Raw genomic sequence first — 21,578 nt, 5'->3', positions numbered from 1 at the left:
GGTGGGATGCAAGACAGGGACTCAGAGATGGGAGAGAAGCTGCCTGAGGAGGGCCCAGAAATCCTTCCCCTTTGAACTCCCCCCAGGATCTACTAACAGAACTGGTATCGACTAGCACAGGAGGAGGACCTGACGCTCCAGCTGCCCTCAGGGCCCAGCTGGCTGTTGTATATGAAAACATTTCCATAAGATTATTCTTTGCCTGTTGTCCCACCTTGACCTTCCAGGTGGGGGCGCTGTTGAGAGCAGAATAAATAGTTTGGGAGCGAGATGTTCCGAGTCTTTTGGGAGAGTTTACTGGCTGGCTCCAGGTGTTTTTTGGAGCTGGCAACAGGCTGACAAAGGACTCTCTGAGCCCAACCTTTTTATCCCTTTACCCTCCTGTCTGTGTGGATTATTTGCTGCGGATAAATAGTACCAAGATCTCCCCTCACAAGGGGATAAGGAGATGGGAATCAATTTCTCATTCTGGGAGCTTTTTGAGGATACACAAATAACCAATAAAGGAGTAAATGGGACCCAACAGCTGACCTGGACGCAAGGGATGGGGGGGGGGCTCTGCCTGGTGACCCTCGACAACCATACCAGCAGGAGCCCAAGAGGCAGAGGCCCAGGGTCCCCCTGCCTTGACAGAATCGAAGCACCTGAGGAAGTTTCCACCTTTATTTGATCTTCAGAGAAGTGCAGTGTGGCACACCGGGGGTAGGAAGGCTCCCCCGGACTGGGGACTGGGCAGTCGAAGGTAGTGAGAAACCCCTTGGCCAGGCCAGGGCTCAACCCCACTAAGTGGGGCAGGGTCTTGTCCCATCAGAGCTGAGACAGAGGGGAGCATTCAAGGCCTGTCCCCACCCCTGCCAAAGGCACAAGGCTTCCAGGGCAGAAGGCCTGGCTGGGAGCAAGGCCCCAAAACAAACCGGGTCCTGTCTTGCCCTCTCACTCCTGCTGTCCAGGGTTTCTCCTGGGGCAAGTCCCCCTCGGAAATGTGCTGGGCTTCTGTTAGCCAGAGAGACTGGGGGGCCACGCAGGTAGGGACAGGGCACTCAGCCCACCAGCTGGGCCATCTTGGCGTGCAGGCTCTGGTGCGCGATGAGGTGGGCGCGCTGCTTGAAGCTCTTGTCGCACTCGCCGCAGCTGAAGGGCCGCTCGCCCGTGTGGACGCGCCGGTGGTCCAGCAGGTAGGAGCGCAGCGAGAAACTCTTGCCGCAGTCGCTGCAGCTGAACGGCTTCTCGCCGGTGTGGATGCGCTGGTGGCTGGCCAGGTAGGCGCTGCGGCTGAAGCTCTTGCCGCAGGCCAGGCAGGAGAAGGGCTTCTGGCCCGTGTGCACGCCCTGGTGGCGGGCCAGGTCCGACGAGCTGCGGAAGCTCTTGTCACACTCCTGGCACTTGTGAGGCTTCTCCCCCGTGTGTGTGCGCTGATGGCGTGCCAAGTCTGAGCCCCAGCGAAAGCGCTTGCCGCACTGGCTGCAGCTGTGTGGCTTCTCGGTGTGGCCACGCCAAGTCCCAGCTGCCCGGGTTCCCGACACCCTCACTGTCCCCATTCTGACCCAGGCCGCCGCCTCCTCCTCCTCCTCCTCCTCCTCCACCGTCTCCACCACCGCAGCTGCTGCCACCTCATCCTCCGAGCGCCAGGACTTCTGCCCATCGTCAGCCATGTCCTCGGCCTTGTCGCCTGCCTGTCCCAAGCGCGTGGACGTTGCTACGTTCAGCCGGGGTCTCTCGATTCGACTCTGGTGCCCCAAACCTGAGGTTCAAGGGAGGCAGCCAGTGAGCCTTAACTGCCCGGATAAGCAGTGTCCCTGCCATCAGGATGTGCTAGTGGGGAGCAACACTGGGGTGGGGTTCCTCCTCCCCTGCTCATACCCCAGATCCCAAAGATTGAATTAACAATCCCTCGTCTGCTCCCAGAAATGGGGCCTCTGGGTCAGGCCAGGTGCTGTTCCAAAGCCAAGTAGATGGACAGCAAGAAACTCTGAGACCCCAGAGAGCCTGGGGGTGCAGGAGGCCTGAGTGTGGTCTCTGCTGGGCTACCCAGAGGCCTCCAATTAGCGTCTGTGCCACCAGCAGCACTGAAGCTAATGGATATCCTGGAGCTAAAAGGGAGCCCTGAAACCAACAAGAGCCCCTGAAGCTAATGGGGACTTGACCTCTAACAGTGACACAGCAGGGCCAGAGTGATAGCATAGCAGTAGGGTATTTGCCTTGCACGCAGATGATCTGGGACGGACCTGGGTTCAATCCCAGCATCCCATATGTCAGGAGTGATTTCTGAGTGCAAAGCAGGAGTAACCCCTATGCACCTCTGAGTATGGCCCAAAAACCACAATAATAATAATAGTAAAAAATAATAGTGACACAGCTCTGCTTGGCCGTGGAGAGCATGCTGGCGCCCCTGCTGGCAAGCTAGATGTGGTGCCTGAGGAGCTTCTAACAGGTTGACACTGAGGAACTGGTCCAGGAGTGCCAGGAAGGAAAAATTCCAGCAGGACAAAGTGGAGCGGTCTGCATGCCCCCTACCCTGCCTTTGAGGATCCCCAGCACCCCACCCCCAGCTCAGGGAGCCAAAGCCCCTTGGGTCCTGCTTACCTAGGACTATGCTCCGGGAGTTCTGCCGCTTTATGTCCCAAAACAGGTCCCTCCGCGCGGGGTCCAGGGACCTCCATTCTTCCCGGGAGAAGTAGAAGGGAATGTCTCCAAAGGTCACAGGCCCCTGGAAGACACCCGAAGGCCGGGGTCAGGCTGCCTGGGGCTGGGGAGCAGCAGGAGCAGCGGGGGCAGGTAGGAGGCCTTGAGAGCCAGCCAGACCACCGCGGGGGTCTCAAAGGGGCCACAGGGACTGTAACTCACGTGTACCCCAGAGGCAAAGCTGGTGTCCATGGCGTCTTGAGGACTCCCCTCTTTAAGGAAAGCAGGACGCAGGGCTGCAGAAAAGGCAGAGTCTAGACTAGACTCCACCCCCAGGGTACCCAAAGGACAGTCCCCCCAAAGCTGCTGCCTTTGGGTTCACTCACCATCAAGACTGTGCTGCTCCTGGGGGCCAGGCTGGCCCTGTGCCCCCACTGACATGGGAAGTCTCCTGGCCTGGGCTCCCGGCACTGCCTTGACCTCTACCTCCTGACTGGACACGTCCTGTGTGGGGTCGACACACTCGTGAGCACCACAAGACAGCGGGCCACAGCTTAGTTCTACCCAGCACCCCAGGGCCCACACCTGAGGCCGCTTCTGCAGCTCCTCCACCAAGGCCACGGCCTCCTCACCACTCTTAGGCTGCTGCTCGCGCACCCGGGCCTGCAGCTCCTCGGGCAGTGCGCTCAGGAACTGCTCCAGTACCAGCTGCTCCAGGATCTGCTCCTTGGAGCGCAGCTCGGGCTTCAGCCAGCGACAGCACAACTCCCACAGTTGGCTGAAGGCCGCGTGCGGGCCAGCCTCCATTGGGTAGCAGAAGTGCCGAAAGCGCTGGCGGTAGGTCTCGGCCTCCCCGGCGACCTCAGGAGCACTGTCCTGCTCCCAGGAATCTTCCACCTTCACGATCAGGAACCCTTCTCCAGGGGTCTGGTCCGGGGACACCAGTGTGGCAGCCATGCCCCAGGCCTGCAGCTCCAGCAGGGCCAGCAGTAGCGCCTCAGTCTCCCAGAGGGCACCCAAGGGGCAGTTGGACCTGCATCAGGCTGGCCTCCTGCAGAAAGAACAAAATAGGGGCCAGAGAAATAGCACAGTGGTAGGGCATTTGCCTTGCACACGAACAGACAGTGGCTCGAATCCCAGCATCCCATATGGTCCCCCAATCCTGCCAGGAGCGATTTCTGAGCACAGAGCCAGTAGTGACCCCTGAGCACCTGCGGTGTGACCCTCCCAAAAAAAAAAAAAAAAAAAGGAACAAAATAGCAAGACTCTCAACAGGTCATTGACTCTCATCCGCAGTGTACCTTTTCTCTCAACTTCCAGGTTTACACCATGGGTCTCAAACAAAGCGAGTTTCAGGCGCAGTTCCCTCACACTGGTTCTGCTTTTAGGGAAAACAACTTTGGACAGCAGCTGGAAAAGCTCAGATGTGGAATATGAAGGGCTTCAGTCTAAGGGTCACTGCATATATTTGGGGTTCTGACACCAATCTGGTTCTGTGCTCAGGGATCCACACCTAGTACCAGGGACAGGCAAAAGATAGGCAGTTGCAAAGCAAGTACAGGACCCGCTGTCTCTGTCTTTCTCTTTATCTCTGCCTGTCTGCCTGTCTGTCTCTCTCCAGCCAGAGACTAAATTTTGTAGCAAGATTTTGAGGAACTTCAAAATTACAGCTTAAGGTCAGAGAGCTAATACAGTAGGTAAGGTACCTCCCTACCTCCCTCCACCTTGAGCCAGAGTGATACTAAAACAGGAAAAGCACTTCCCTTGATTTTGGGACCAGATAGGCCACCAAAACTCTGGTCATTGGCGCTCATCAGTAAGAAGGCGTGCTCACCAGATAAATAGCCTTCTGGGAGCTGTAGTTTTGAGTGGGACTGGCGGCTTGGCTGCACTGTTTCCTAGCAAGTTCCGGGCTCTGCTAGGAGTGATCACTGGGTGCAGAGCCTTACAAGGTATGATCCGTGGCAAAGAGCCAGTAATAAGCTCTGAGCATCACTAGATGTGGCCCCAAAACAAAACAAAACAAAACAAAACAAAAACAAACAAATAAGTTATAAGTAGACTTTTAATTGCTTGGGGATGCATGTTCATGTTCCTACCCTCAGGTTCAATGTCAACTGTATTTTTTTTTTCTTTTGGTTTTTGGGCCACACCGGCATTGCTCAGGGGTTACTCCTGGCTGTCTGCTCAGAAATAGCTCCTGGCAGGCACGGGGGACCATATGGGACACCAGGATTCGAACCAACCACCTTTGGTCCTGGATCGGCTGCTTGCAAGGCAAAGACCGCTGTGCTATCTCTCCGGGCCCAATTGTATTTATTTTAAAAATTGGGGAACACTGGGCCTTCGAGGTGGCACTAGAGGTAAGGTGTCTGCCTTGCAAGCGCTAGTCAAGGAAGGACTGCGGTTCGATCCCCCAGCGTCCCATATGGTCCCCCCAAAGCCAGGGGCAATTTCTGAGCGCTTAGCCAGGAGTCACCCCTGAGCATCAAATGGGTGTGGCCCCCCCCCCAAAAAAAAAAAACAGAAAAAAATTGGGGAACACACCTGGCAGTGCTCAGGGCTTATTTCTGGCCCTGCACTCTGGGATCACTCCTGGGAGGGCTGGGAGAACTATATGGGGCCTAGGAGAATCAAACGTGGGCTAGTTGTGTGTGCAAGGCAGCCTTGTGTCCTAAATGTTTATCCATCTAAGTGTAAACATTAGGTGATAAAAATATTAACATAGTTAAGCTTCAAGTTGAAGGATCAGAGAGATCTTGTAGTGGGTAAAGCATTTGCCTTGCACATATGTAGCAGGCCTTGGTTCCTTGTCTGTTTTTTGTTTGTTCATTTGCTTGTTTTTTGGCCACACCCAGCGGCGTGGTTACTCCTGGCTCTGTGCTCAGAAATTACACCTGGCAGGCTTGGGAGACCATATAGGATGCCAGGAATCGAACCCAGGTCCATCCCAGGTTGGCCGTGTGCAAGGCAAATGCCCTACCACTGAGCTTTCTCTCTGGCCCCTAGTTCCTTCTCTGGCCCCACATATGGTCTCTCAAGCTCCAAGAGTAATCTAGCCTGAACAGCATCAAGTGTGGCCAACCACCCCCCCAAAAAAAAAAACAAAAACAAAAAAGGGGCCAGGCCGTAGAGATAGCACAGCAGTAAGGCGTTTGCCTTGCATGCAGCAGATCCAGAATAGACAGTGGTTTGAATCCCAGCATCCCATATGGTCCCCAGTGCCTGCTAGGAGGGATTTCTGAGCACAGAGCCAAGAGTATCCCCTAAGCACGGCCAGATGTGACCCAAAAACCAAAAAAATAAATAAATAAAAATAAAAAAAAATTCTTCAAGTTGAGGTCAGGATATAAAATAGATTAAAGGACTAGAACGGAGCAACGTCCTCTCACAACCAAGTGTCACCTAGGCCCACTGGACCCCAATTCTTCAAGCAAGCTGGAATACACTATGCGTATTCCTGAATGAGTCTACGTGTTCATATAAGATTTGAACGAGGGGGTGGTGGCCAGAGCGCTAGCATGGAGGTAAGACGTTTGCCTTGCATGCAGAAGGACGGTGGTTCGAATCCCGGCATCCTATAGGATCCCCCAAACCTGCCAGGAGCGATTTCTGAGCATAGAGCCAGGAGTAACCCTTGAAAGCTGCCGGATGTGACCCCCCCAAAAAAATAAAAACAAACAAAGGATTTGAATCGATTGATGAGTGATTGATGAGTGTAGTCCCAGCGTTCTACTGGCTTAGCTACTCCAGAGACCACACGCACCTCAAGCTTCCAGAAACCCCCTGGAGTCGGGTGTCAGAAGGCCACTGACCCTCAAACTGAGCAGCGCCCCTCGATTCATAGATGGCAATTTCCTTCCCTGGCTTTGTTTCTCCTTGCACACACTTGACATCAGGAGTGGGGAACCCGAGAAAAACCCAGTGCCCAGGTCCCCGCTACCGACAGTGCGACAATGGGGCCTGACAGCCCGGCCACCCGCCGCTCCAGGCCCGGGACCACCCCCAGGACCTCCCCGGGCCACCGCTGCCTTTGCTGCCGCCTCGGGCCACTTCGCTCCACGCCCCGGAGCGAGCCCGGGACTCACCAGGACGCGCAGGCGACAACGGGGCCCGGATGGAGCCCCGCGCCCCCACCCCGGCCCGGCGAGCCACCTCGCACCCCGCGGCCGCGCCGTCGGGCCGGACACGCCGCCCACAGCCCGTGCACGGGGCGTCCAGGGCCGCTGTCAAGGAGTCCGCGCCGGAAACCGCGCTCAGCTCGCTAGCACGGCGCAGGCGCAGGCGCCGCTAGGCACTTGAGACTACAACTCCCAGAAGGCAGTTTACCGGATGCGCTCGTCTTTCGCCGAAGAGCAGCCAATGAGCAGCGAGTTCTTGTGGTCGAGGCGCCTGAGCGGCCAATGAACAAGCGAGCGTTTCTACGGCTGCGCAATCAAAGATAGAGGAAGGCACCTTGTTCATTACATCTGTATCCTAGACCTGGGATACAGCTGTGCATCTAGGTTCTTGGAGCTCTCCACTTTCTCAGTTTCTCCCACGTTTTTCGTGTTTCTCTAGACGTTAGGGGAATGAGGGGACGCCAAGGCTGTAGACAAGAGACAGAGAAATATTTGCTGGACAGGGGCAGAGTGATAGTACAGAGGGGAGGGCGCTTGACTTGCACACAAGGTCTGATTTCTGGCATTATATAAAGGTCCCTGAGCACTGCCCATCCTGAGCGTAGAGCCAGGAGTAAGCCCTAGGCACTACCTGGTGTAGCCCAAACCTCCCCCCAAAACTAAAGAAAAAAATATATTTGCTGAACCAAGAGCATGAGCCAGGGCAGTCCTAGACTGCTGAAATATATACTCCTATCCTCCTATATTTGCCTCCTCTTTTACTTGAATCCATCTTGTTTGCCCCAGAAAAGGAACTTGAAAATTTTTATTTCTTTTTTTTTTTCTATATCTGAGCTTATGTCCTTCGAACGCTCTCTGTTGGCAAAGACTAAAGTCAAATGTGCTAACAACAACAACAACAACAACAACAAAATCTTTGGTCCAGAATGACTTTATAGAAAATAGGACCCTACCTCCCAAGCGTCCAACCCAGGCTTGATCCCAGACACCCCATATGGTGCCCGGAGTACAGCAGGAGTCACTCCAGAACACAGAGCCAGAAGTCAACCCTGCATATCAGTGGTTGTGACCCCAAAACAAACTAAAAGAAAGCAAATATTTCCATAGTCCTACAGTTAAGTGAGGCAATGCGATTAAATTGAAGCCAGTGACATGAGCACAAGCAACAAACTAGAGAGCAATTAGTCATGTTTTTCAAGTTCCTGTTTTGTTCATTTTTGGTTATCGTGGGGGGGGGTCACATTCAACCACTATGCTCAGAACTTACTCCTAGCTCTGCAATCAGGGTTCAATTCTTTATTTTGATCCTTCCTTATAACCCGCCACTTATAACCATATGTCTATATCTGCTTACTGAGATTTCTCATTAGAAATACCTATTGGGGGGGGGCGGTGGCACTAGAGGTAAGGTGCCTGCCTTGCCTGCGCTAGCCTTGGACGGACTGCGGTTCGATCCCCCGGTGTCCCATATGGTCCCCCAAGCCAGGAGCGACTTCTGAGCACATAGCCAGGAGTAACCCCTGAGCGTCACCGGGTGGGGCCGGAGAGATTGCATGGAGGTAAGGCATTTGCCTTTCATGCAGAAGGTCATCAGTTCAAATCCCGGCACCCATATGGTCCTCCGAGCCTGCCAGGAGTGATTTCTAAGCATAGAGTCAGGAGTAATCCCTGAGCGCTGCCGGGTGTGACCCCCCCAAAAAATACCTATTTGGGGGGCCGGAGAGATAGCATGGAGGTAAGGTGTTTGCCTTGCATGCAGAAGGTCAGTGGTTCGAATCCCGGCATCCCATATAGTTGCCTGAGCCTGTGAGGAGCAATTTCTGAGTGTAGATCCAGGAGGAACCCCTGAGCACTGCCAGGTTTGACCCCCCACCCAAAAAAAAGAAATACCTATTTGGGGCTGGAGTGGCGGCGCTAGAGGTAAGATGCCTTGCAAACACTAGCCTAGGATGGACTGCGGTTCGTCCCATATGGTCCCCCCCAAGCCAGGAGTGATTTCTGAGCGAATAGTCAGGAGTAACTCCTGAGTGTCAACGGGTGTGGCCCCAAAACAAAACAAAACAAAAAACAAGAAAAAGAAATATCTATTTTTCTAATTTCTCTTATTGAATATTCCAAATCTCTGTATCTTCCCTTTTGTGGGAGCATATCCGGCGGCATTCAGGGGTACTCCTGGCTCTGTGCTCGGAAATTGCTCCTGGCAGGTTCGGGGGACCAAATGGGATGCCGGGAATCAAACCCACATCCATCCCGTGTTGTCTGCATTCAAGATAAACGCCCTACTGCTGTGCTATTCCTCCGGCCCCTCTATATCTTCCTTGATTCAATTTCAAGGTTTTTCCCCCTACGGAAATTTTATTTAACTTTTAGCATTTATTAACAAAACACTCCTGCCCCTTCCCATTTCTTCTCTATTGGCAAAGAATGTCTCTATTACATCTTGGTAGTTCTGAAGTCGTTTCTGAAGGCTCGACTAAAGGGATTAAACCAGGAGTCCAGTCTCCAGATCGTTCTTTCTGCAAGGGACCGGCCACCCTTTACCCCCTTGGGGGAAAGCTAATGTCTTCTTCCTCCAACCAGAGGCTTCACTTGGTCCCTGGAACAGCTTCCTCATGGCGAGGCCTCCATTCTCTCTCCTTGTTTGGAAGGAACCTTTCCCAAATCCTTGCCAAACGGTTCCAATCTCTTAAATGTACGCATCTGCATCCTCGAGGATTTTTCTCTGAAAATCAAGTTCCTTCCCGCCGATTGTCACTACTTGAAATTAATGTGCATCATTCATTTATTTGCTCGAAATTTCTTTTTTTATATAAACTTTAATTTAGTGGGGCCGGAGAGATAGCATGGAGGTAAAGTGTTTGCCTTGCATGCAGAGGGAGAGTGTTTCTAATCCCGGCATCCCATATGGTCCCCTGAGCCTGCCAGGAGCGATTTCTGAGCCAGGAGTAACCCCTGAGCATTGCTGGGTGTGACCCAACAAAACAAAACTTTTATTTGATTAATTGATTGACGGGTTGTTGGGCCACACCCAGAGGTGCTCAGGGGTTACTCCTGGCTCTGCATTCAGAAATCGCCCCTGGCAAGCTGGAGGACCATATGGGTGCCGGGAATCGAACCGGGTCCCTCATACAAGGCAAACGCCCTACCGCTGTGCAATCTCTCAAGCCCTATTTGCTCGCAATTTCTCCCCGACCAGAACAGGCCATAGACAGCCAGAACCCATCAGAGGACCGGAAGCGACCTCCACCGGGCAGGAAGTGACCTCCAGAAGCTCATTCCCGGGTCTCCACTGGAGGCGTAAAACCGGAAGTGGAGCTCGCGCCCTCTCTAGGACGGCTGGAGGTTTGGCATCTCGGTGGTAGTTCTGAGTTCGCTTCTAAAGGCTCGACTCATGCGAGCCAGGATCCGACCAGGAGTTTGATCTCCGGATCAAACTTCTTTTCTTTTCTTTTCTTTTCTTTTTTTTTTGGCCACACCCGGTGACTTTCAGGGGTTACTCCTGGCTACGCACTCATAAATCGTCCCTGGCTTGGAGGACCATATGGGACGCTGGGAATCGAATCCAAGTCCTTCCTGGGTCCTGGAAAACGCTTACCACTGTACTATCTCTCTGGCCCTCGGATCAAATATTCTTTCTGCAAGGAACCTGTCACCCTTTTCTGCTGCAGACACCAGCGTCCCTAAGCAGAGCCTTCGTAGGTTCCTGGAACCTTTCACAAGGAGAGAGCAGGAGCACGAAATGGACGAAAAACAGAATAATATTGTAAAAATGAATTACCACACATGATGTATGGGGACTCACGTCCAAGAGACGAAAGACAAATTTATTTTTCAGCTGATGACATTTATAAGCACAGGCTCTCTTATGTAGGGTACTGTCAGGGCGAACAAAGAGTAGGAGAGCCGGGGCCGGAGAGATAGCATGGAGGTAAGGCATTTGCCTTTCATGCAGGAGGTCATCGGTTCGAATCCCGGCGCCCCATATGGTCCCCCGTGCCTGCCAGGAGCAATTTCTGAGCCTGGAGCCAGGAATAACCCCTGAGCACTGCCGGGTGTGACCCAAAAACCACAAAAAAAAAAAAAAAAAAAAAAAAAAAGAGTAGGAGAGCCGTACAATGGGAAAACAGGCCTAGAATCTACATATTAAATGACTATCCTATAGGTGAGAAAGACCCCTGTTGGAGGTTGATGGTGGAAGTGTCTTTGGGTAAACAGAAAGCAGGTTTTACAAGAAACCAGAAGGAGAGAGAAATATGTATGATGTTTATCTGGTTGCTGGAAAGTAGATTTTTGGGGGGACAGAAATAACTGTTTACCATCATAGAGCTAGACTCAGAAAAACAAGCTGCTGGTGCCAGGTTATACGAGTCATAAAGTAGCCAGCGTGGAACTTTTGGTGGGCTTTGGTACTGACATTTCATTGTCTGTAGGAAAGCTGAGGTCTGATTTCTATAGTGATCAAATAAAGAGAAAATGTAATGCCACAGCCATGTTGGAATTACAGCCAATAATCCACATAAAGGGTCAAATGATTGACTTCTCTGAAAGGGCCTTTTGGCAAATAATTCTTTGGGAGGAAGACACTGCACCAAGAAGGCAAAAAGCCACGTCTGGTGCGTGCTTTCTTTAAGTGGGGGGTAACAATTTTCCCCTCAAGAGGGAAAGCGAATGTCCCCAAACACAGAGCGTCCCGTCGTTATCAGAAAGGGGGTGGTGCCCAGAAGAGATGCCAACTGCGATTGGTTAGCCTCCCTTGCACTTGTCACAAATCGACACATCATTGACCAACATCAAAGAAAGGGCAGGGCCCTTAGGAACCTCGGCTTTTTGACGTCTGGGGTCCCTCGGGTCTCCTGAGTGCCACCTTGTGGATCACACAAGCTGCAAGGAACTGCCCAGGCCAGTGCTTTCTGGAAGGACCTTGATGGAAACAGCAGGGAGCACCCTGGATGGTTAGAAATCCTGGGCAGGCGTGTGTGTGTGTGTGTGTGTGTGTGTGTGTGTGTGTGTGTGTGTGTGTGTGTGTGTGAGTTAGTGGTGAGCAATTGGGCCACATTCCCTGGAACCCAGAGACTACTAGAACGCCACCCTCAAACCCTGCATCTCCTCTTCCCATGCAGTGAAGGCCCTGCCCGCTTTCCGATCCTGCATGTCTTCTTTTTTGCCTGGCACTCAGAAGCTCTTCCACCAGGCCCCAGCCAGCCCGAGTCTCAAAGATTTCCCACACCACCCAGCTTCTCATTGAAAATATTCAATGGTCTGTCCTGAAATCTTGGTCAGGCCTGTCCTGAAAATGGGGCCCTGCATTGAACCCAGGAAGGTGGGGAAGTTGCTTTCCTCACATACTCCTGTCCTCTGACAAGGCTGATTTGGAGCTCATCAGAGATCAGAGATCAGAGCAAAGTCTTTTGGGGACTCTCAGGCTCACCCAAGGGGTGACCGCTCAGGGATTGAGTCCTGACCTACTGGGCTGCCACTTCCAGCCAGTGAGCCGAAATCAAAGCAGATGGTCGCTAAGGAGCAGGGTGCTCCGAGCCAAACAAGGAAGCATGCCAATTCCTGGAGTGCTTCTAAGCACTCCTCATCTCTCCTCCATCTGTAAACATGTTGTCTGCTTCCAATGAAACCCCTCAAGCTCCAAGCAAGGACACCCCAACTGGACAGGCCATGTGTCTGCCATCCAGCTACAGCTCAGGAGAAAACCGTGTGTCCCACATCTCTGGCAAAGAGCCACTTTTAAAACTAATCATATAAGTAACCCCATATTTCATCAAGTCCTGCATGGATCCCTGAGAGGCAGTAGCCTCACTACTCAATGGAGCATCCTCCATGCTGAGTTCCGGGATGCTGAAGGTCAGGCCGTTTCACTCCTATCTGACCAACCCACTTCAAAACTATATGTGCAAGAGGCTTTATTTGTTTTTGTTTTTGTTTTTGCGCCACACCTGGTGATGCTCAGGGGTTACTCCTGGCTATTCGCTCAAAAATCACTTCTGGTGGGGCCAGAGAGATAGCATGGAAGTAAGGTGTTTGCCTTGCATGCAGAAGGTTGGTGGTTCGAATCCCGGGCCTGCCAAGAGCGATTTCTGAGCAGAGAGCCAGGAGTAGCCCCTGAGCGCTGCCGGGTGTGACCCAAAAACCAAAAAGAAAAAAAGAAAAAAGAAATAGCTCCTGGTTTGGAGGACCATATGACATGCTGAGGATCAAACCCAAGTCTATCCTGGGTCAGCGGTGTGCAAGGCAAATGCCCTACCGCTGTGCTATCACTCCAGCCCCTGCAAGAGGCTTTTGAGGTGTGTAGAAAAAAGGCAGCCTTTACACAACAGAAGCCCCGGACTCAAAGCCCAGCTCTCAGCATTCATTTGAAAGACTTTGATCAGGTTATGCCTGTCTCTTATACCCAAGCCAGTGCTTAGTGGTGGAGAGAAAACAGATTCCCTGTGCCCAGTGAACCCACCAGGAATGATTCCTGATGGCAGAGCCAGGAGTAACCCCTGAGTACCCTGAGTATGGCTCCCAAACCCAAAATCAAACACAAAAAAATAAAAAGCAAAATAAGTTCTGAGATAGTACAGCAGCTAGGACACTAGACTTGCACTCGGCAGAGACCCGGCATCCTAGATGGTTCCCCAAACACCACTAGGAATGATTCCTGAGTACAGAGCCAGAAGTAACCCTTGAGCACTACTGAGTGTGACACAAAATCAAATAAACCAAAGAAAGCTGAATAAAAACTAAAAATAGGGGCCGGAGAGACAGCCGGGAGGGCATTTACCTTGCAAGCGGCTGACCTGGGCTCGATCCCCAGCATCCCATATGGTCCCTGGAGCCTGTCAGGAGTAACCCCTGAGCGCCACCAGGTGTTGTGCCCAACGCAAGCAAATAAACTCAACTAAAAATAAATCACTTGGGGGCTGGATAGTATGGTGGTAGGGTATTTGCCTTGCATGCAGAAAGGCCGTGGTTCGAATTCCGGCATCCCATATGGTCCCCCCGAGCCTGCCAGGGGTGATTTCTGGGCGTAGAACCAGGAGTAACCCCTAAGCGATGCTGGATGCAACCCCAAAACAAACAAACAAAAAAATCACTTTATAAAATTTCTGTTTTGGCCATTCCCATATTTACCCCTGGCCCTGCTCTGGCAGTAACTCTGGGGGCCAGCACCCCTGGCCCTGGAAAGACAGAGCAGCCAGAAGAAGGGATTGCAGGGCCTTTAATGAGCTCCCAGGCCTTATCCTCCAGCCAGAGCCGGGGGTCCTCCCCAACATGCCAGCACCCCCGGCTCCCTTCCCTGTACCCCCCATCCCAGCTTCAGGGGTCAGGGGGCGCGGTAGCCGCTCCCAGCACCAGCAGGGCCAGGGCCTTGGGCCGGGCGCCGTGGATCTTCTCGTGGCGCAGCAGGTTGGAGCGGCGGCTGAAGCTCTTGCCGCAGCCGGGGCAGGCGAAGGGCCGCAGGCCGCGGTGCGTGCGCTGGTGCGCGGTGAGGTGCGAGCTGTGGCTGAAGCTGCGGCCGCAGTCGAGGCAGTGGTAAGGCCGTTCGCCCGTGTGCGTGCGGCCGTGCGCCAGGAGGTTGGAGCGCTGGCTGAAGCACTTGCCGCACTCGGGGCAGGCGTAGGGCTTGAGGCCCGTGTGCGTGCGCTGGTGCGTGGCGAGGGCCGAGCTCTGCGAGAAGCCCTTGCCGCACGCCGGGCAGCGGTGGGGCCTGGCGCCCGTGTGCGTGCCCTGGTGCGTGGCCAGGTCGGAGCGGCGGGCGAAGCGCTTGGCGCAGTCGGTGCAGGCGTAGGGCTTCTCGCCCGTGTGGATGCGCCGGTGCTGGAGGAGCGTCGAGTGGTGGCCGAAGCTCTTGCAGCAGGCCGGGCAGGTGTAGGGCTTCTCGCCCGTGTGGATGATCTGGTGCTGGAGCAGGTGCGAGCTGCGGCTGAAGCGCTTGCCGCAGTCGGTGCAGGTGTAGGGCTTCTCACCCGTATGCGTGCGGCGGTGTGTGGCCAGGTGCGAGTGCCAGCTGAAAGCCTTGCCGCACTGCTCGCAGCGGAAGGCCCGCCGGCCCGCCGCCGCGCCCTCCGGGATCTTGGCACGGCTCTCCAGGGAGCAGTCTGGGTCCCCTGGGTCCTGGGAGCCAGGCTCCAGAAGGGTAGGCCTTGGGTCCTGGGCGGTGCCCCCTGCCCCTCTTCTGGTGGGCTTCCCATCTTCAGTGGCATCCTGCTCCACTTGGCCCACCTGCAAGGTTCCTGGAGAAAGAAAGGGATTAGCAAGGGGCCCTCAGGGAGCTGGGTGGGGTGGGCCCGCTCTCCGTGCAGCCCTAAATTCGGCATCATCTTCTGCAACTTCGGGAGGGACTACTGGCCACCCCACAGAGACAGCCACACTGGGAGGCCCCCAGGGCAGTGAGGACCCCACAGAGACAACCCCACAGATACCACCAGGCCTGTATCTGGCGTCTCCTGTTCTGTGGAAGGGCCATATTCAAGCCCCAAGTGCCAACTCTTTTTGGGGGGAGGCAGGAAGTGTGGGGCCACTCCTGGCTCTGCGCTCAGAAATCGCTCCTGGCAGGCACGGGGAACCATATGGATGCCAGGAATTGAACCAGGATCCTGTTCTGTGTTGGCCGCGTGCAAGGCAAATGCCCCACCACTGCACTATCTCTCCGGTTCATGTGTGAGGTCTTAAGAGCGTTGAATTTCTGTTTTGTTTGGGGGCCAGGAGGAGCTCAAGGGTTACTCCTGGCTCTGCACTCAGAGATCAATCATTTCTGGTGGTGCTTAGGGGACCATATAGGATGCCAGGGATGAAACCCCTGTTGGCTGTATGCAAGGCGAGTACCCTGTGGGCTGTTGCATGGCTTTGGCCCAGAGTACTGGTTTGATGAGCCACACCCTGAGATCAGCTCTAGTAAGGCCAACCTAAGCCCCCTGTATTGTCTCTCCAACCCAAATTTTCCTTTTGTGACTCTCCTCTCATTTTATTGGGGGGGGGGGGCACATCCAGCGGTTCTCAGGGCTGACTCCTGCCTCTATGCTCAGGGATCACTCCTGGCAGCCTCAAGGGAAAGACTATATGGGGTGCTAGAGACTGAACCAGGATGAGCTTTGTGCAAGGCAAGTGCACTCCCTGTTGTACTATTGCTCTGACCCTCTTATGGTTTCTAAATTAAACTTTTATTTTAATTTGGTTTTTGAATCACACCTTCACCTTGCAGTGCTTAGGAGTGAATCCTGGATGCCACCAGGGGAGCCAAGTTGGTGCCAGGATCAAACCAGGTTGAAGGGATGCAGGCAAAGCACTTTCCCTGCTGAACTATTTCTCCACCCCTCAGCTATTTTACTTTAAAACCTAAAAGAGGCCACAAGGCATACTGAGCGGCCTCATCTCCCGCTAAGTGGAGCTGTGCTAGATTCCTGAGTAAATGATGAGGTTTGGTCCCTGAGCCCACTAACCTCACACAGCACCCCCAGACCCAGCCTGGGCCCCGAGCCAGCATTCATGACCCCAATCTTCACGGACTCATGGACCTGGGGTCAGAGGGGTCTGACAGTGCTCTCCACAAGCCAGGGGGAGACAAGGCCCATATGCCAAATTCTTCCAAGTGAGGCACTGGGATCCCGGTCAGGTGAAAAGCATTGCATTAGGCGGAACTACCAGCTAAAAAGAACATTTAAAATAAATAAATAAATAAATAAATAAATAAATAAAAAGAACATTCTTTCCCCAACCCCACCAAAACCCCAAGGCTGCTGAGGGGATCTGTGGTTGCCAGTGAGCCATGCAGAGGATCTGAGATGCCTCTGATCTAAGTCCTGAGGAGGCTTTCATGGTGGGGAGCAAAGCTGAGGTGATAAGGGGAGTCAGAGCAGGCCAGGTCACTGAGGGGCTCGCAGGGAGGCCACAGGCAGACGAAGCCTGAAAAAATGCCCCGAGTTCCCCATGAGCCTCTCACAGTTCAGGACTGGAAGGGAGCATGATACTCAGGCAGGGACCTGGGCTTCACCCCCAGCACATGCCCCCCTCCCAAACCACCAGATAAGGCTAGAAAAAAAAAAGCTCAAAAAATCCTGCCCAGTGCCCAGAGAGATAGCACAGCAGCGTTTGCCTTGCAAGCAGCCGATTCAGGACCAAAGGTGGTTGGTTCAAATCCCGGTGTCCCATATGGTCCCCCGTGCCTGCCAGGAGCTATTTCTGAGCAGACAGCCAGGAATAACTCCTGAGCACCGCCGGGTGTGGCCCCCCCCCCAAAAAAAATCCTGCCCATTATCCAGAGCCCTGAAGCCCCAGTGTGACGCCACCAGCCAAAGCGGCTAGGAAGAGGCCAGGTCAGGTCCCTGAAATGGTGGCTCTGACCAGTCAGGCAGAATCTGCTGGCACCTTCCGATCCACTCTGGGGAGATAGGTCCTTGCAGGGTGGGCACCAGAAAAGGGGTACTCTCTATGGACAGGGAGGCCACAGCCACAGGAGCTGCTCTCATAGAGAAAAGCCCAGGGCAGGTGCCTTGCTATGCTCTGCAGCAACACATGGCTTCATACCTGCAGGGACACAGCAACCCTATCACCAGGAAGATTCTAGAAAGTGCATCGGTCCTTACCCAAGGGCAGCCCACTCCACTGCTGCTGCTGTGCATGGTCCAGCTGCCCCCACTCCTCCCTGGACAGGTAGAGTGCCACGTCCTCGAAGGTCACAGGCATCTGAAAGCAGAGATGAGGCCTCCAAGACAGGGCGTGGGGCGTGCTGGGCTCAAGAAGGTTCTAGAACGGCAGCAGAGTCAGGCCCCCCACTCCTGCAGCCCCCATAGACCCACCTGTGACCAGGCGGTGAGTAGTGCTGTGGCCATCTGCCGATCCCGAGTCCTGGCCTCACGGGAGAGTGTGGGGACCCGGAAGGCTTCGGGGCCTGAGAGGAGAGAGAGGGTCTCAGGGTGCCATGCAGCCTGAGGGCCCCCACAGGATCTCACCGCCAGACCCCAAGCTGAGGTGCCTCCCCATGGCCTCTCTGCACCTTGGTCAAGCAGGAGGGGGGCTTTCTCCTCAGAGCCCTGAGCTCCCAAGATGCTGCTCTCTGGCAACACCCCTGCAGGTGGCAGCTCTTCCGGTTCCATCTTAATGAGCAGAGACTCCAGGGTGGCTCCACGTTCCTCAGCCTCTGGGCATGACTCCGGGCCTGGGCATCTGCCTCCTGCTGCCTGGGGACACAGTGCATGGGAACTTAGGGGGGAACAGCCCCCCAGGGGTCCCTAGAATAAGTCATAGGGTGGCTCCCTGCCTCTTCTTCCCTGTCCCAGAACCGCTGAGTACCATTATTAATACAGGATGAAATGAGCTATAGCCCCCCCATTCCGACCTGCCTGCCCCCCCCCATGCCCAGCCAGGCCATCAGTGAAGGACTATCCTGGTTTCAGGAAACCCTATATCCAGGAACCTGATGGAGGTGAGAAAGCACAGAAACTTGGGGACCTTTGGAAGAGTGGGGTAGTATGAGGGATATCCATAAACCCGGGCACCTAATTTGCAGAAGATGAGGGAGACTGGAGGGTCTGAGCATGCTGCAGCCTGGCCCTGCTTGGCTTTCATCTGGAGGAAAAAAGGCTACAAGTCCTCAGGGAAGCCCAGTGCTCACCTGGCTCAGCCCAAGAACCTTCCCCCACATTGGCCCCAGGCTGGCCTCAGTCCCAGCTGAGGAGGGGAAACTGAGACAAGAAGCATCAGCAAACTTAGGGAAGTCAGTGCCTGGCTTTGGAGACTCCAGGGAGCCATAGACCCATAGCACTGGGGTGGGGGTGACCTTCTAGGAAGTCACAGTCACCCTAGTTGGGAGTATGGAGAAAAACTCTTGGAGCCGGGCCCGGAGAGATAGCACAGCGGTGTTTGCCTTGCAAGCAGACGATCCAGGACCAAAGGTGGTTGGTTCGAATCCCGGTGTCCCATATGGTCCCCCGTGCCTGCCAGGAGCTATTTCTGAGCAGACAGCCAGGAGTATCCCCTGAGCACCGCGGGTGTGGCCCAAAAACAAACAAACAAACAAACAAAAACAAGAAACAAAAAAAACCTCTTGGAGCCAAGTCTCAGCAGTGACCAGAAAGAACCAGTGATGAGCAAGTCTTCTTGGATCTGGAAAGTACTGGATAACCACAGATCAACCAGAAATTATCACTGCTCTGCAGCCTAAGCTGAGGGTCCCGGCACCAGCCTCGGGGAAGACATAGCAGTGGAAGAAGTGGGGGAGGCCCGTGCACGTCAGGGCCTCCAATGGAAGACTAAGAGCCAAGATCTGAGAGATCCTTGAACTGGGCTGTGGTTTTGGGGTTTCCTCTTATAGCTCCACCCTCTCTGGGGTTGCTATGTGGCTCCCTGACCTCCGGCATCCCCACCCTTGGTTTGGAGCCTGGCCCATGGCACAGTGCCTCTGCGCCTCATAGACTATGCTGGAGAAATGCTGTGAATACACACACATGTATACGCACATGCAACACCGAGAGAAAGACCCAGGTGGAGGGAGGAGAGTGTAAAACAAGGTCTCACATTCTGTCCCTCCTGCCTGGAGTCCTCCCCTAGCATCCTGCAATCCCAGCTCTGTGGGCATGTGGGCCCCAACTCTGGAACTCCCCATGCAAAGCCAACGGGTCCCCTAGAAATCAGTTCCCAAGTAAAAAGTATTTCCCATCAGCACCCCTTTCACCCTATCTACCAGCCCTGCTCCCCCAGTGAGTATGAATTTACTACTGGTTCAGGCACCCTACTTAACCCCTCCCGTAAATGCTCTGTGGAAACCACTGGGCCCCAACATACCTCCTGGGCACCTCCCTTGTCCCGAGCAGCCTGGATGCCACTTCTATTTGCAGACATCTTCTCTCTGGGTTGAAATGCACAACTGAAGGGCCAGGCAGTCCAGGGCTTAGACCCCTACCTAGCCTTCAATTCTTCCTCTGCACCATTCACTGGTCCTGAACACCACAAGAAGTGATACTGAAGCTGAGTCCAGTGGCCCAAACCCCAACACCCACATTTAAAAAATAAAAGTTCCTTCCCCCTCTATGGGCTTTTGGCCAGGGGTCTGGGAGCAGGAAGGCGGCCAGCATTTTAGAGACACCTTCTAGGAGCCCCATTACCCCCAGATCAGAACCCTCCCTGCACCCTGACATGTCTCAGCCAGGGATGACAGTCGTTGCCTTGTTCCCTTCCTTTGTCCCTGCAGCCCGAGGAAAGCATGTTGGACTCTTTGCAGAATCTCCTGCCCTGGGGAGCCAAAAAGCGGGCGAGGAGCTGCATGACAGATGCTGTCCTGAGCCCTGCTGGCCTCGGCACCCCCAGGACAGACACGACCCCACGCCCCAATCTCAGCCCCCCGCTCTCAGCGGGCTCCCACGGCTGCAGAGCACCAAGCCCGGAGACCAGCAGGCGACGACCGCGCCCTTCAGCCTCCACTGCAGAACCGAGGCCGGGCCATGCATGCCCTGGAGCCGGCCCAGGGCTGCCCACATTCGTCTCTCGGGGTCCCGGCGGCCGGGTCACCTCGGGAGACCAGCAGGGGCGCCACTCCCGGGAAGGGATCCCTGCAGCCTGCAAGGGGGCGGGGAGCCGGGCGGGACCCTGACAGCAGGAAGTTCGTCCCCGACCTTCGTCCCCCGCAGAGCCACAACGCAACGGTTCCGGACTTCCAGGGTTCCGGGCTGGCTGCATCTGCTCAGGGAAGGCGGTGATTTGGTGATGAATATAGGCTCCTGTGGAGGGTCCTGCAGTTTGATGGTCGGAGAATGTGCCAGCCTCCCTGCAGGGGCCAGGGATTTGCCCAGGGGATGAGGGTACGCCTGTCCTTCTAGGCACAGGGTTGCACAAAGCTGGATGGAAGCTGTGGATGTGACTTTGGGCTTCCCTGAGGGCCCACGGCTGGTGGGCTAGTCCTCTGGGTCCATCTCCCTCACCCACTAATTCTGGCATGGAGCTCTCTCTCCCTTACGAGGTCAGGAACACCCCCCTGAGAACCTCCTACTCTTTTCTCTAGGCCACCCTCACTCCTTCCCAAATCAAGGCAGGGGGAGAGGGGGAAGGCTTCCAGCCCCACTGCCTTAGGGTCCTGCAGGGACCCTCAGAATCATGAAGTTTGATCTGGCACTTCTCAGTTTCCACTTCCTTATGGGATCCTGAACATGAGGGTTCCCCAAGTGGGGGGGAAGAGATGACTCTTGACTTCTTGGAGAAACCATTTCTCCTGGTGTGGCCCCCAAACAACAAAATTCGTTCTTATCATCTGAAAATTATGTTCTCAAAAATCTATTTCCTGGGGCCGGAGAGGTGTCGCAAGTGGTAGTGCCTTGTACACGCTGACCTAGGACAGACCTATATGATCCCCCAAGCCAGTAGCGATTTCTGAGCACATAGCCAGGAATAGCCCCTGACCATCACCAGATGTGACCCCTCCCCCAAAAAAATACATGTCCTGGGCTGGAGCAGTGGCACAACAGTAGGGAATTTGCCTGACCTAGGACAGACCATAGTTCGATCCCCCGGTGTCCCATATGGTTCCCCCCAAGCCAGGAGCAATTTTTGACCCCAGAGCCAGGAATAATTCCTGAGGGTCATTGGGTGTGGCCCCCCAAAATTATTTCCTTGGAGCCAGAGGTATGGCAAAAATGACATAAGTGCAGTCCAGAGAGATAGTACAGCAGGAAGGTGCTTGCCTTGCACACAACTGACCTGGGATCAATCACCAGCATCATATGCCCCCCCCCCAAGTCCACCAGGAGTGATCAATCCCTGAGTATCACCGGGTGTGGAAGAAAAAAGAAAGAAAAGAAGAAAGAGAAAGAAATAGAGAAAGGAAGGAAGAGAGGGAGGGAGGGAGGGAGGGAG

At 54.4% G+C, this 21,578-nt stretch overlaps 1 protein-coding gene across 1 annotated transcript; it reads right to left on the bottom strand.

The window, feature by feature from the left end:
- Positions 1 to 911: 911 nt before the first annotated feature.
- LOC126001590 (uncharacterized) lies at positions 912 to 20,194 on the bottom strand. Its single transcript, XM_049768870.1, has 13 exons — positions 19,518 to 20,194; positions 17,731 to 17,914; positions 17,534 to 17,625; positions 17,321 to 17,420; positions 14,058 to 14,971; positions 7,114 to 7,178; positions 6,952 to 7,014; positions 6,711 to 6,886; positions 3,208 to 3,662; positions 3,009 to 3,126; positions 2,851 to 2,936; positions 2,584 to 2,707; positions 912 to 1,741 (listed from the first exon to the last, which is right to left on the bottom strand). Exons 1-13 carry the CDS (start codon positions 19,572 to 19,574, stop codon positions 1,041 to 1,043), a joined length of 3,135 nt encoding a protein of 1,044 aa, XP_049624827.1. The 5' UTR covers positions 19,575 to 20,194; the 3' UTR covers positions 912 to 1,040.
- Positions 20,195 to 21,578: the final 1,384 nt, after the last annotated feature.

Source organism: Suncus etruscus, chromosome 2 (assembly GCF_024139225.1).
Source record: "Suncus etruscus isolate mSunEtr1 chromosome 2, mSunEtr1.pri.cur, whole genome shotgun sequence".
NCBI classification, from domain to species: Eukaryota; Metazoa; Chordata; class Mammalia; order Eulipotyphla; family Soricidae; genus Suncus; species Suncus etruscus.
This window is presented reverse-complemented; position numbering and strand designations above follow the sequence as displayed.